Source organism: Hemiscyllium ocellatum, chromosome 7 (assembly GCF_020745735.1).
Source record: "Hemiscyllium ocellatum isolate sHemOce1 chromosome 7, sHemOce1.pat.X.cur, whole genome shotgun sequence".
Taxonomy (NCBI): Eukaryota; Metazoa; Chordata; class Chondrichthyes; order Orectolobiformes; family Hemiscylliidae; genus Hemiscyllium; species Hemiscyllium ocellatum.
Window position 1 is genome coordinate 51,691,976 of NC_083407.1, and position 16,156 is coordinate 51,708,131.

The window sequence follows — 16,156 nt, forward strand, 5'->3', positions numbered from 1 at the left end:
GGGTGCTCCAGTTTCCTCCCACAGTCCAAAGATGTGCGGGTCAGGTGAATTGGCCATGCTAAATTGCCCGTAGTGTTAGGTAAGAGGTAAATGTAGGGGTAGGGGTATGGGTGGGTTGCGCTTCGGCGGGTCGGTGTGGACTTGTTGGGCCGAAGGGCCTGTTTCCACACTGTAAGTAATCTAATCTAATCTAATCTAAAAACCTTGACCTCCTTCCACCTATCACATCTCCATCGCCCCTCCCCCAAGTCCCTCCTCCCTACCTTTTATCTTAGCCTGCTTGGCACAATCTCCTCATTCCTGATGACGGGCTTATGCCCGAAACGTCAAATTTCCTATTCCTTGAATGCTGCCTAACCTGCTGTGCTTTAACCAGCAACACATTTTCAACTATTAAACAGCTCAGTCAGTACTGACTAAATGCAGAGATCATTCAAATGATAGGCAGCAAGAAGCTGTCTTCATTTTAATAAATGGGCTTGAGTTAATCCTGCATTCCAATTCTTGTATTGCTCTACCTGTTTTTGAGTTCTATTCAATTTAGTCCCCATTGTCTTAGCTTCTCAGCCAAAAAATTATCTTCACTGTTTCCATTAATCTCTAGCTTTACTTTATTTCACTTTTCCCTTAATTAAGTATCTTAGAATCATTATTCCTAAGGTCCTACTTAAATACAATACATCCTGTTGTAATAAAACATTTTAAAACCTTTGTGCTTATCTCCAGAAGTAATCAGAGGACAATCCTGGAAATTCAGTGAGAAATATATCCTTGAGTGTCTCCAAGACTAGTGTTATAGTTCTTGATATTCTATTCCTTGTCATGATGCACACAATTGATGATGGACATAATTTTCAATTTGGTATCATTGTCAGCAAAATGGCTGACTCAACTATACTGTCATGTAGGTGGAAACATTTTTAAATATCATTCTATATGTTCTTAGACACCAATCTAAAGCATACTAATATGCAGTAATAGTTCAAGTCATAGAGCCATAGAGATGTACAGCACGGAAACAGACCTTTCGGTCCAACACATCAATGGTGATCAGATATCCCAATCCAATCTAGTCCCACCTGCCAGCACCTAGCCCATATCCCTCCAAACCCTTCCTAGTCATATACCCATCCAGAAGCATTTTAAATGTTGCAAACGTACTAGCCCCTACCATTTCCTCTGACAGATCATTCCAGTTTTTCCTCCTTGACTATTTAATAAGTGTTAAAATAGTATCAACTATTTTAAATATAGCTATGATTCCACATATAAATTAGAAACATGATTTAAAGACTGAAAAGTAAAACACTACCCCTTTCATTTGCATCCTTTTAGTATATATTTGAAACCAGCCACCAGAATTTTACATCACTTTAATAGGTAGTCAGGCCCTCACAGCATCTCTCCATTCTCATTATAGCTCTATCTTTGAATAGCAAGTATTTCACATGCTGTGTTGAGGCATGTTCTGCATAAGCTTCTCGCAACTTATAATGAGATTCCCATGGAATGTATATGCCATGAAATAGCACAAAATGTATCATGAAAAATCCAAATCCCATGGCCCTGTAGCCCCATTGTGAAAATGATACAATCACTGAGATTGTTACACTTAGAGTTTGGTGTATTGACTGGACTGCTCCTGCATATACAAATCTCTAAAACAAATGATTTTTTGAATTTACATTTTATTATTTTGTACATTTCTTATTTCTTTTTTCTTACGTGTCACTATGTTGCAACACAGACAACGGACGACATATTAAAGGTAATATTTTTAACTAAGCTTGCATGCTGTTATTTAAGTTGTGTTACTTGAATGCATTTGTCTTGCTTATTAGTTGAAATAGAATTAGCTGTTGTTGCAAACTCAGAAAGGTCATGCAACTAATTCCAAATAGGTAAATGCTAACTAATTTAAAGCTGTTTGAGAATTTATGATTTTTCTAAATAGTTTCATCAATAATTATAATGATTTGAGTAAATATTATTCATCTTCATGAAAGTTTATTTAAAAAAATAAGATTGTATGTGAAAGCATTGTTATTTCAAATTGGTATCAAGGTGCTGAATTGAAAGATTTGTCTAACGTCAAATCATTCTGATAACTATACAATTAAAATAAAACAGATTTGCAGGCAAGATTTAGCATATTCTAAGGTATCTCTGAGATTGCAATGTAATAAATTAATATCCAATCGCTTGAAGTACTTGAAATTCCTTTACACATAACTTTAGAAAATGAGTCAATTTTTTTAGACTGAACAAGTCAACACCATGGTTAAAATACTGAAGAAAGGAATTTGGTTATTTATGTTATTTTGCAAAGTAATTTCATGCTTAATATTTTCTCTACCAATTGCACAGTACAAAGGAAACAAACAACTTATGGAATTAAAATGATTATTTAAAAATGGGAAACATTGTACCGAATTGCTGATGATTGTCCCCATCACAGTGAATAAATCAGAATTTGCTAACATAAAATGCAAACTGGCATATAAATTTGAGAATTCTAATTTAGCCTCAGCAAAAAAAAAATCTAAGATCAAAACAAAGATGTAGAAAACTGTATTCAATTTCTCTAGCATCTGTCTTTGTGGTGTAATGGGTTAGCATGGTTCAGCTGTTAACTGGAAGGTTTGAGGTTCAAAAGCACCCAAAGACAAAAGGTTTGAGGAGCAGCATGGTGGTTCAATGGTTCACACCGCTATCTCACAGCACCAGGGACCTGAGTTCAATTCCAGCTTCAGGGCTGCGGAGTTTGCATGTTCTCCCTGTGTCTGCGTGGGTTTCCTCCGGGTGCTCCAGTTCCTCCCACAGTCCAAAGATATACAGGATAGGTGAATTGGCTATGCTAAATTGCTCATGGTGTTCAGAGATGTGTAGGTTAAGTGCATTAATCAGGAGTAAATGTAGAGTAATATGGTAGGAGAATGGGTTTGGGTGGGTTACTCTTCAGAGGGTCGGTGTGGACTTGTTGGGCCAAATGGCCTGTTTCCACATGTAGGGATTCTATAATCTCTACAAGAAAGTTTGACAACGGCATTGCTTTAGGAACACTTAAATTAAATTGTATTACAGCTTTTGCTTGTCTGTTAGGAAACACTTCTTTTTAACCATCACAGAATTACTGCTTGAAAGTTAGCCAACTATTTATTTTTAAATAAAACTTTTATTAATGCTGACTAACTTTCGCAAGTCCCAACTTGTATACCTTGTATGTCTAAATTCTCTCCAATTTTATGTACTTTGTTATGTAGGCAGATTTTTTTTATGTTATCAATTGTTTCCAGTTTGGCACATTTACTTTCAAACATGCAGTATGATGCTACCAAGTGGGCCATAGTTTTATTTCGTAATTATTTAATTCAAAATATATGTTTACTATGCCAATGTGATATTAACTTTTTTAGAAGCAATATCTGACTTTTCCAGTTTTGCCCTGATAATATGTTTCTGCACTGAGTCTGACACTAACATTTGTTACTTCCATCAGAACTAAATGTGTTACCTTCTCCTGTGGAGAAGGAAATTTCAGTGTTTCATTTATTGTCTGCTTGCCGGATTTTGCAACTTCTGCAACTATTCTATTAGCTCGTGAGACTTTTTTGTGGACAGATGTAGTGGAAAAGACAATAGAGATCTCCAGATGCTCAGAGCTCAAATTGGACACACACATTGGACACCCTTGAAATTCCAGTGCACTGACTCCACTGGAATTGACTGCAAAACTTAAATTTCAGGGGTAATTTACCAGTTCCTTCGGATCCCGCTCAAATCTTTCAGACTTTAAGTTTGAAATGGACAGATGACAAACATCTGACTTACTTACCTGCATAGTTACCCAAGAAATTTTAGAGATATTAAAATCATATTAAACTCTGGGGTATCTATACAACTAACTGATGACGCTGCTCCCCACCATTACATCTAACTCCCCCACTTGTGACCTACCACTGACATAGAAACATGAAAACATTGCCGATAGGAGCAGGAGTAAGGCATTTGGCCACTCAAGCCTGCTGTATCTTTCATTATGATCATGGCTGATCATCAAGTTCAATACCTTGGTCCTGCCTTCACCCCATATCCCTTGATCCCTTTAGCCACAAAAGCTATGCCTGCCTTCTTATTTCAAACATGATGTTTTGGCCGCAACCACTTTCTGTAGTAGACAATGTCATAGGCTCACCATTCCTTGGGTGAAGAAACTTCTCTTCATCTCACCCAAAAAAAAACTTTACTCCTTATCCATAAACTAATCCATTAACTTTCCACATCCTTCCTACATCTAACCTGTCTAGTCTTGCTGGAATTTTTTAGGTTTCTAGGAGAACTCACCTCATTCTTCTAAGCTCCAGTAAATACAATCCTAACTGACTCAATCTCTCCTCATACGTCAGCCCTATCATCCAAAGCATCAATCTGGAAAATCTTCACTGCATTCCCGTTATAAAAAGAACATCCTTCCTCAGATAAGGAGACCAAAACTGCTCCCATTATTTCACATGTGACCCCCGTCAATCCCTGCATAAAAGCAACAAGACATCCTTGTTCCTGTACTCAAATTCTCTCACTATATCTAACAAACAGGTTGCCTTCTTTATCTGTCTGCTTACTTTCAGTGACTGGTGCACCAGTACACCGTTTGCATTGAACATTCCCCACTCTCAATTTACAGCCATTCAAATAGCAATCCACATTCATATTTTTGCTACCAAAGTGGATAACCTCACATTTATCCACATTATACTGCATCAGCATTGCATTTTCCCACTCACTCAGCTTGTCTTAATCATACTACAACCATTCTGCATCCTTCTTACTGCTCACCCTTCACCTAGCTTTGTTTTCTGCAAATGTATGAGCTATTACATTTAGTTCCCTCATCTAAAACATTAACATATAATGTGAATGACTCGGATCCTAGTACCAGTTCCTGTGGCACACCACTAGTTATTGCCTGCCATTCATAAAAAACTTTCTATTAATCTCAGTACACTAGCCCCAAGCCAATGCTCTTGAATTTTATACATTAATCTTTTATGTGTGACTTGGTTAAAAGCCTTCTGAAAGTCCAAATAAACCACATCCACTTCCTCCCCCAATTAACTCTACTGTTTACATCCTCAAAGAACTCCAGTAGATTTGTCAAGCATGATTTCCTTTATGTAAATCCATGCTGGCTGTGCCTGGTTCTGTCATTGTTTACTAAATGCTATGCTATGAAATCCTTGGTAATCTAGCATCTTCCTCACTAAGGATGTCAGACTCACTGGTCTGTAATTCCCTGTTTCTGTCTACCTCCCTTTTTATACCGTGGGGTAGCATTAGCTACCCTCCAATTTGTAGATACTGCTTCAGGGTCTAAAGAACCTTGGAAGATGACCACCAATCTGTTGTTTCCAGGGCCACTTCCTTAAGTACGCTGGGATGTAGATTATCAAGTCTTTGGGATTTATCAACTTTCAATCCTATCAATTTCTCAAACATCATTTCTCTATTAATATAGATTTGCTGCAGTTCCTTCTTTTCACTAAACCCTGTGTTCCCTATCATTACTGGTAAATTATCTGTGTCCTCCTTTGTGAAGGCAGAAGTGAAGTATGAATTTAATTCATCGGTCATTTCTTTGTTCCCCATTATAATTCCCCTGTTTCTGACTATAAGGGACCTACATTAATTTTCACCAATCTTTTTCTTTACATACCTATAAAACTTTTTACAGTTAGTTCATATCGTTCCTGCAGGCCTACGGTCACACTCACTGACCCTTTAACTCCTTTGAAGATCTGAACACACAATCCTCCAAATCCCCAACAACTCTCCAACTCTTCCCCAAATCCCAAGTTTCCAACCTTCTGATCCCTCCTGATCCTCTGGCAGTACCCATTCATCCCCAACCCTCAACATTCCTGAAACACTCTTCCCGATGTGACCCTACAACTCATCCACCCTAGCCACTCATCCACACAGCCAGTTCACATAGTTGGCAACCTATGCTCCATCTACGACTGTTCCACCTACCACATCTTCACCCTCCTACTCTACCGCCATTCTACCAGATTGCCATCCTACCCACTCTATCCAATTAACTCACTGGTACTCATACATTAACACCGTAAAATAATACTTAAATGTCCAGAAATGTCTCTGTTTTTTTCATGGATGTTACAAAAGTGATGGGAGGCATATGTCTTTAATGAAGCTCCACTACTCATTGCCACTCATGGCATTCATGTAAGTGCTTTAATTTTACCATCAAAATGACCACTCAATTCTCTTTCATACTGCTGGACAGAGTAAAAGAGACTTTCATGAGGCTTCTGAACTGAATTCAAAGTAATTTGTTTATTGTAACATGAAACCTAATTCTTAAAACAAGTGGCAAACACTAGTTAACATCTAAGCTATAATCCATAGTTAGAAATATATCCCCTTAACCCAAATAGACACACTCATTCAACACAAAAAGGACAACAGATTCTGCAGAGACAATTTGTTTTTTTAAGAAAAATCTGATGTCCTGAAAAGGAAGGCTAGAATTAGATGAATTCTCACAGTCCGCCAGATTTCTTGTCAACTTAATGAAATTGCTGAAAACTTTAGACTGATGGAGTATCTTCAGTTGGATTGAAATGATGGTGGACACACCTTTAGAGAAGGTGACCAGAGTCAGCAGTTTCGGGGTTTATAAGATCGTAAGAAATGCTGATAATTGGAATCTGTATTAAATTCCCAAGAGAAGAAGAGAGAAAATGGCAGCTTCTGAGGTTCCTTTCCTTACTGACTCCCTAGATCCAGGAAAACAGAAATCAAGTCCATCAAGGGCTGCTGGGTAACAATCAACACAAAGGCCCACCAGAGGCTTTTTCAAAAGCCAGATTTCCAACAATTAAAGGCCACAAATCTGATCTCTTATCTCCCTAAATAGCTTTGCTTGTTTTTTATCCCCAGTGTCATTTGTTGTTTAGAACACAACAAATAATGCACACATTGAAGTGTTGAGATAATTTCTAAGAAACCATATATAAGAAAGTGGTTAAACAGTTCCAGGTCTTCAGATGTTTCACATAGTCCGTAAGTATCAGTATGTACTCCCAACATGAATGAAGGTTAACCATTGATTGATTGATTCACGTACATCAAAGTACAGTGAAAAGCTTTATTTATGAGCAATACAGGCAGATCACAGTAAACAAGGATGAACATATGTTGTAAAAGAAAATGCTCAGAGGCACGCAGGATACATTGTTCAGGGTGTACACTAGATGAGATCAATGTTAACAAGATCAACATTATTTGAGGCTGAAGAGTTCATTCATCAGTCTAATAATGGCTGGGAAGAAGTTGTTCCTGAGCCTACCTGTACGTTTGTTCAGGCTTCTGTATCTTCTGCCTTACGGAAGAGGGTCAGAGGCTTTGATGATGTTTGCAGTCTTTGTGGTAGTGAGCTGTATAAATGGAGTCCATGGATTGAAGGTTGAATTCCATGATGGTCTGGGCTGTGCACACCACCTTATGTAGTTTTTTTTAATGGTCTTGGCTGTTATGCACCTGGACAGTATACTGTCAATGGTGCAATCATGGAAGTTGGTGAGGGTTCTTATGGACATGCCAAATTGTTGTGGTTTTGTTCGCCGAGCTGGAAGTTTTTGCTGCAAACGTTTCGTTCCCTGGCTAGGGAACGTCATCAGTGCTATTGGAGCCTCCTGTGAAGCGCTGCTTTGATGTTTCTTCCGGTATTTATAGTGGTTTGTTCTTGCCGCTTCCGGGTGTCAGTTTCAGCTGTAGTAGTTTGTATGTGGGGTCCGGGTCGATGTGTCTGTTGATGGATGTTCTTGCCGTTTCCGGGTGTCAGTTTCAGCTGTAGTGGTTTGTATATGGGGTCCAGGTCTATGTGTCTGTTAATGGAGTTTGTGGATGAATGCCATACACTCAGACAACCAGGAACATGAATTTGACTGGGAAAACACTACCATCATAGGACAAGCCAGACAGAGAACAGCCAGGGAATTCCTAGAGGCATGGCATTCATCCACAAACTCCATTAACAGACACATAGACCTGGACCCCATATACAAACCACTACAGCTGAAACTGACACCCGGAAGCGGCAAGAACATCCATCAACAGACACATCGACCCGGACCCCACATACAAACTACTACAGCTGAAACTGACACCCGGAAGCGGCAAGAACAAACCACTATAAATACCGGAAGAAACATCAAAGCAGCGCTTCACAGGAGGCTCCAATAGCACTGATGATGTTCCCTAGCCAGGGAACGAAACGTTTGCAGCAAAAACTTCCAGCTCGGCGAACAGAACCACAACAACGGACACCCGAGCTACAAATCTTCAACCAGACTTTAAACATGCCAAATTTCCTGAGCCACCTGAAGAACAAGAGGCATTTGTTTTTGCCTTCTTGATCCATGACAAGTCCAGGACAGGTTGTCGGTTGTCATTACTCCCAGGAACTTGACACTCTCCACTCTCTCAACCTCAGCTCCATTAATGTAGATGGGGGCATGTTGTCCTCCTTTCTTTCTGAAGTCAGTTTTGCTGACATTGAGATAGAGGTTGTTCTCACTACACCACATCATCAAGCCCGCTGTCTCCTTTTCTGTATTTTGACTCATCGTTGTTAGACATCCGCTCTACTACCATTGGGTCATTAGTGAACTTATAGATGGCGTTCCAAGATGGCATTTGGAATTTGGCAATACGGTTGTGGGGGGAACTGAGGATGCATCCTTGGGAGAGGCCAGTGTTGAGTGTTATTGTGGAGGAGGTGCATTTACCTATCTTCCCTGATTGTGGGCAGAAAGCTGAGGATCCAGTTGCAGAGGGCAGAGCCGAGACCAAGCTCAGTGTTTTGAGATCAGTCTGGAGGGGATAATAATGTTGAAGGCGGAACAGTAGTCAATGAGCACAAATCTGATGTGGGTGTCCTTGTTGTCCGGATGTTCTGGGGATGAGTGCAGAGCTAGGAATATGGCATCCGCTGTGGAGCTATTATGTCAATAGTCAAATTGCAGGCGATTGAGGTTGGGAGACTGGAGTTGATGTGGGCCATGACCAGTCACTCAAAGCACTTCATGATTATTAAGGTAGTCATGAAGGCACAATGCATGTGCTTTCTTAGGTACCAGGATGATAATGGCCTTCTTGTAGCAGGTAGGGACTTCAGCTTGAGGGAAGGAGAGGTTGAAGATGTCAGTGAATATCTCCGCCAGTCAAAGACTCTGTCTAGGCCCATCGCTTTCCTTGGGTTGTCTCTCAGGAAGACCAAACTGATGTCTGCAACAGTGGCCGAGGGAACAGGTGTGGCTGGAGTTGTCAGGGTAGGTGACACCACATTATTGGCATTCTGCTCAAACTGAGCATAGAAAGCATTGAACGCACCAGGAAGGGAGGTGTTTTTGTCTGCTATCTTGCTCAGTTTCACTTTGTATCCCTTTATGTTGTTTGGGCATTGCCATAGGTGGCTGAAGTCTGGTAGGTTTGGGCCTCTAAGTTGGTCTGGTACTGCCTTTTGGGATCTCTGATGGCTTTGCAGAGGTCATATTTAGATTTCCTGTATTGGTCTGGGTCATCCAACTTGTATGCTGCACTCTTGGCCTTCAGGAGGGAATGAATTTCCTGGTTCATCTAAGATTTATGGTTGGGGAACGCTTAGATTGACTTCTTTGGTACACATCTTCGAGGAGAAAGTGATGTCTGCAGATGCTGGAGATCAGAGCTGAAAATGTGTTGCTGGAAAAGCGCAGCAGGTCAGGCAGCATCCAAGGAACAGGAAACATTCCTGATGAAGGGCTTATGCCCAAAACGTCGAATTTCCTGTTCCTTGCATGCTGCCTGACCTGCTGCGCTTTTCCAGCAACACATTTTCAGCTTCTTTGGTATAAAGTCCTCCACACATTTGCTAATGAAATCCGTGGCAGTAGTGGCATTCTCATCTAGATTTTCTACTGAGGACTTGAATACAGTCCAGTCCACCAATTCCAAGCAGTCCTGGAGACAGTCTTCCACAGCCTGTGACCAGCATTGTACTTCTTTTTGTGAAGGGTCCTCCAGTTTTAGCTTCTGCTTGTGAACTGGCAGGAGAAACACACCACTGTGTTCTGATTTTCTAAATTGTGGACAGGGGATGGAGAGGTATGTCTCTCTGATTGTTGTGTAGCTGCGGTCCAGAATGTTTGGTCCTCCAGTGGAACAGGAGTTGTTTTGGTGGTATTTTGGCAGCACCCTTTTGAGGTTGGCTTGGTTGAAGTCGCTGGCCATAATGATGAGAGGCTTGGGGAATTTCATCTCTATAGTGTTTGTGGTGGTGTAAATCATGTCTAGGGCATTCTCCACATCTGCATGAGGTGGTATGTAGACTGCTGTCAGGAAGGCGGAGGTGAACTCTCACAGTAAGTAGTAGTATGGCATTTTCCCATTAAGGGAACAATGGCTTGCCAGAATGCATTAGCTAGTTCAGTAAAAGGGACATGCCTTGCTGAACTTGCACTGCACAGAAGGACTCAATTGAAAGACTGCTTTATATTTCTGAAGAAGCTGAATTTAGATATATGGATAGAAATGTGGAATTCCTTTTTTGGGTAAAAAACAGGATTGGAGTAGCAATCCAATGATGATTGACATATTTGGAATATTCAGCCAATGACTTACTGTTCACACACCAATCGCTACCCATTGGCTGGACCAGATCATTTGTGAATATTGGGTGAGGGTCCGCTCAGGTTTAGCCTTGTTAAGACCAGTGAGATGCATCCTCCAGAGTCTACACAAGCAGAATAGAGATACTCATGAATTGAAACTATACTTCAGAAGATATCTGTGCCTTTTAAGAACTTAGGGATGAAAATTAGATTAATGTAGTTCCATCATCACATTTTTAAAGTCAGTTAGAGGTGGGCATTAAATGTTAGTCTTGGGCACATCTTGAAAATTTGACAGACAAAAAGCATTTATTAAAATTCTTCCTCGAGTCTGAGAGGTTATAATCAGTAAATAAGTTATTCATAATCACTAACACTTTTTAGTATGGATTTGTGTGCTCTTTGTGCTGATCCTGAGCAATACCTTCCTGCCCCAGTATTCAACAGATGGGAGAGTTTTGCCTTTAACACAGCATAGCCTAGCAAACATTAACATGATTTCCAATCTCATCTGTCTGGTGCAAATCTGAGCAGATTAGCAATCCGCTCCATGTCCCACTTTTACTTTTTTTTTATTATTAAGCAGCCTATTGATCTAAGTCCCTTAGTTTCAAAAGGATCCCCATAATTACCAGTCAAGAGGCTGAGATCTTATTTAATTTACTGTCAGTCTCCAGTGGTTTCATTTATGATGAAAAATATTGTTGAGTGTCTTACTTAAGCATACAAAGATGTAGGTGTGAATATTACTTTTTCACAATATGTTACAACCTCATCAAACTATTACAAAATGTAATTGATGAACCATATTAAGTCATTGCTACATTTTGTTTTATAGGAGACTTCTTACAGCTTTCCATCTGTGTATCTTTCTAATAATAATTTCCTGTTCTTGAATGGCAAGGGGGTATGCTTACTCAAATTTTCAAATAATATGCGTACATCTGGATCACATACTGCATCCCATTAAGTATATTTTATGAGTTATTAAAAGAATAATTATTTAATTTAAATAATGTATTTTGTTTGTAACTTCTGCCAGTGACATTTCAACATAATCATCTATTTGTAAATTAAAAAAGCAAAACACAAAGATAGAGCTTCAAACTTTTTGAGAGGTTTGTTCTCATAACTGTGGACTGAAAATGATGAGATAATATTTAAAACATCATGAACCCCCATTATCTTTTTACTCTTGCACTTTTACACTAGTAAAATGCTGTTGTACATATTCATCTGCGCAGCATCCTCCACATGACATCTATAACATTTCCCTAATCATAATGTGGACCATTATATTAAATATGTCTGTTTAGGTCTGCATTCTTCCAAGCAGATAAACTCTGTTACTGTGATTTCAATATAAAGTGAGGCAACTCATTCATTGCTGAAAACTTAGTTAAAACAGTCACTGTCTTTGTGGCATCGTTGTCTGAAATCCTGGTTACGTATCTGTCAAGATCTCTCAGCCCCTTCATTACATTTTAATGTATTTATGCAGCAACATTTAAAAGAGTAACTGCATATGAATAGTTTACTGGGTCAGTGTTTTTGAAGGAAAAGACTAATCAAATTACATTTATTAAATTTTTGCGTCAGCAGTTATAATCCCCATTCTAAATTCTGCTTATCTCACCAGCTGTGAAGAAGATATTAACTTGTCAGATCAAAATGATATCAGCAAGTGCAAGCAAATTCCAGGCAGCATTAGGTGCTCTAGGTCATTGCCTGTGACGTGGACATACATTAATGGCCATTGTTGTGGAAGCATCATAACAAAATCTAATCCAGTGAATTACTTAAGAGTTTGATATTTAACATGTTTTTTAATTTGAAAGATCAGGTGATGACAAGCCTGTAATTTTAATTGAAAAATGTGACTGTTGGTATAGTACAACTGAAAAAAGCTGCTAAATTGTAGAATCTAAACAGATTTAACAGAAAACTAGCACTGAGAGATTTTTCACTGTCATGTTGTTGGCTGAAGTGATGGTGTCACAGTTGATCACCGTATCTTGTCTTGATGATTAGGTGCTGAAAGCACAAATAGACCCAAATGTGATAAATCATTACACAAATAGAATATTATTCCTGTGTTGACGTTAACTTCTCATTCATTTTATAGTAACGGAAGAAATGGATTATTTTAAAGGTTAAAAGATTATTAAAATGTTGAAGATGAGCAATACAATTATATTGAAAGACAGCATTTTATTGGCATTCACAGTATTCTAAGTTATGAATGGGCAAAGTCTGTTTTTTATGAGAAACACTGGAAAGTATTTTTAAAAATTCACAATATTTGTGACTATAGTGTTTTTATTGTTCCTTCCTCATTATTTCAGCTTATTAAATCATTCTTTTTCTTTGAAATTCATTGTTAGACCCAACCTGAAAACTCAGCTTCCTAGTGCCTCTCTGTTTTCTAGGCATTATCCAGCCATTAATATTCCAATCTGATGGCAAGGACAAACAAACACATTTTTAGTTTTAATCACACTATTCCAAAATATTGGATAAGGTAGGTGTGTTACAGTAAGAGAATTAGTTAAAGGGCAAGGTGTAAAACACATTTTCAATGATGAATTTAAATATTCTGTCGTTCATTCACTAAGTGCTAATTGTTAGGATGGCACCTTGCTAGCATTATATTAAACACTTAGGTTAGTTGTTGGTTCTAATGTCAAGCATCATATAGATAGAATCATAGAATCCCTATAGTGTGGAAACAGGCCATTTGGCCGAACAAGTCCACACCAAACCTCCGAAGTGTATCCCATCCAGACCCATGTCCCTATCCTATTACTCTACATTTTCCTGACTGAAGCACCTAACCTACACATCCCTGAACATTATGAACAATTTAGCATAGCCAATTCACCTAACCTGCTCATCTTTGGACTGTGGAAGGAAACCAGAGCACCCAGAGGAAACCCTGATAGACACAGGGAGAAAGTGCAAACTCCACACAGACAGTCACCCGAGGCTAGAATCAAACCCAGGTCCCTGGCACTGTGAGGCAGCAGTGCTAACCACTAAGCCACCTACTGCTAGCTATGGGCAATTTCTATTGTACTTTATTGCACTGGTGTAATCACATTGTGTGAACAGAAAAAGATTTTACTGGTTTTGTATTATTGTTGGCTGACTCCTAAAATAGTGTGGGGTTAACAGCAATAGCAGTGCGATAAGGCCTTTAACTGAGCCTTAATTGTCTGCTTAAGACCTCAATTTTCACGGGGTGGGATTGCCAATTAGGGGCATTGGTGTCACAGTCTTTAATTGGGTGAAGGTGGGAGGATTAGGGGGTTCTGCTGCTGGCTCACCATGGGAAATGGCATTAATTTCCATCAATAGGTGTCTTAAATATCTCCCTTACCCTGCAACATGAAATGGACAAAGGTATTACAGAGAAAGGCAAGCTGCTCTTAGGAGGAGGCAAAAGGAAATACAGGCCCTACAACTGAAAACCACATTCATCCAGGGCCTTCAATAAAGTGGCCACGAACAAACATCTTGAATACCTGTCATCCTACCATCAATTCCATGCAATGTTTCCAACAGGACATAGCTCTCCTTAAGAGTTTTTATTCTGCTCCCTGTGATGTACCAGATCAGAGTTGGTTGTTGGGGTGGAATGTCTGTCAGGCTTGATGCATGATGGCAGCAGCAACAGTGAAAGCACAAAGGTCAGTGTCAAGACAGGGGCAATGGCTGGAGTTTTAGCAAAGATTAGGGGTAAGAGTGGGCCAAGATTAAAGTAGAGACCAGGACTGGGACTGGGCCTGGGATCGTGATTAAAGCAGAGATTTGGGCAAAGATTATTATATGTGGTACTGTTTTGAAAGGGTTAATGTTGGAAAATGTATGAAGCTCTGTCCAATATGATGTCATACAGTCTCTTAGGCATGAAAAAAGGAGTCCGGCTCTTGACCCCGATGTGTCACCGTCATCTCCTGATAGTCTTACGTATGATGTCTAACAATCTAATATAACTTGCTTCTTTTGCTATCACACAATAAACCACATAGAGTCATAGAGTCATAAAGAGGTACAGCATGGAAGCAGACCCTTCAGACCAACCTGTCTATGCCGACCAGATATTCCAACCCAATCTAGTCCCACCTGCCAGCAGTCGGCCCCTATCCCTCCAAACCCTTCCGATTCATATACCCATCCAAATGCCTCTTAAATGTTGCAATTGTTCCAGCCTCCACCACATCCTCCGGCAGCTCATTTCATACACGTACCATCCTCTGCATGAAAACGTTGCCCCTTAGCTTTCTTTTATATCTTTCCCCTCTCTCCCTAAACCTATGCCCTCTAGTTCTGGACTCCCCGACCCCAGGGAAAAGACTTTGTCTATTTATCCAATCCATGCCCCTCATAATTTTGTAAACCTCCATAAGGTAACCCCTCAGCCTCCGATGCGCCAGAGAAAACAGCCCCATCCTGTTTAGCCTCTCCCTATAGCTCAAATCCTCTAACCTTGGCAACATCCTTGTAAATCTTTTCTGAACCCTTTCAAGTTTCACAACATCTTTCCGATAGGAAGGAGACCAGAATTGCACGCAATATTCCAGCAGTGGCCTAAACAATGTCCTGTACAGCCGCAACATGACTCCCAATTCCTGATGAAGGGCTTATGCCCGAAACGTCGAATTTCCTATTCCTTGGATGCTGCCTGACCTGCTGTGCTTTAACCAGCAACACATTTTCAACTGTGATCTCCAGCATCTGCAGACCTCATTTTTTATCCCAATTTCTATACTCAATACTCTGACCAATACAGGAAAGCATACCAAATGCCTTCTTCACTATCCTATCTACCTGCAACTCCACTTTCAAGGAGTTATGAACCTGCACTCCAAGGTCTCTTTGTTCAGCAATACTCCCTAGGACCTTACCATTAAGTGTATAAGTCCTGCTAAGATTTGCTTTCCCAAAATGCAGCACCTTGAATTTATCTGAATTAAACTCCATCTGCCATTTCTCAGTCCATTGGCTATCTGGTCCAGATCCTGTTGTAATTGGCGGTAACCCTCTTCGCTGTCCACTACACCTCCAATTTTGGTGTCATCTGCAAACTTACTAACTGTACCTCTTATGCTCACATCCAAATCATTTATGTAAATGACAAAAAGTAGAGGGCCCAGCACCAATCCTTGTGGCACTCCACTGGTCACAGGCCTCCAGTCTGAAAAACAACCCTCCACCACCACCCTCTGTCTTCTCCCTCTGAGCCAGTTCTGTATCCAAATGGCTAGTTCTCCCTGTATTCCATGAAATTTAACCTTCCTAATCAGTCTCCTATGGGGAACCTTGTCAAACGCCTTACTAAAGTCCATATAGATCACATCTACTGATCTGCCTTCATCAATCTTCTTTGTTACTTCTTCAAAAAACTTAATCAACTTTGTGAGACATGACTTCCCATGCACAAAGCCATGTTCACTATACCTAATCAGTCCTTGCCTTTCCAA

General features: G+C 39.9%; 1 protein-coding gene across 1 annotated transcript in view; it reads left to right on the forward strand.

Annotated features, from left to right (window-relative positions):
- LOC132817349 (potassium voltage-gated channel subfamily H member 7-like) overlaps positions 1-16,156 on the forward strand; it is a 457,758-nt gene that overhangs the window by 269,114 nt on the left and 172,488 nt on the right. Inside the window, exon 5 of the mRNA XM_060827757.1 lies at positions 1,748-1,768. Within this exon, the coding sequence (XP_060683740.1) occupies positions 1,748-1,768 (21 nt within the window). The remainder of the gene's footprint in view (positions 1-1,747; positions 1,769-16,156) is intronic.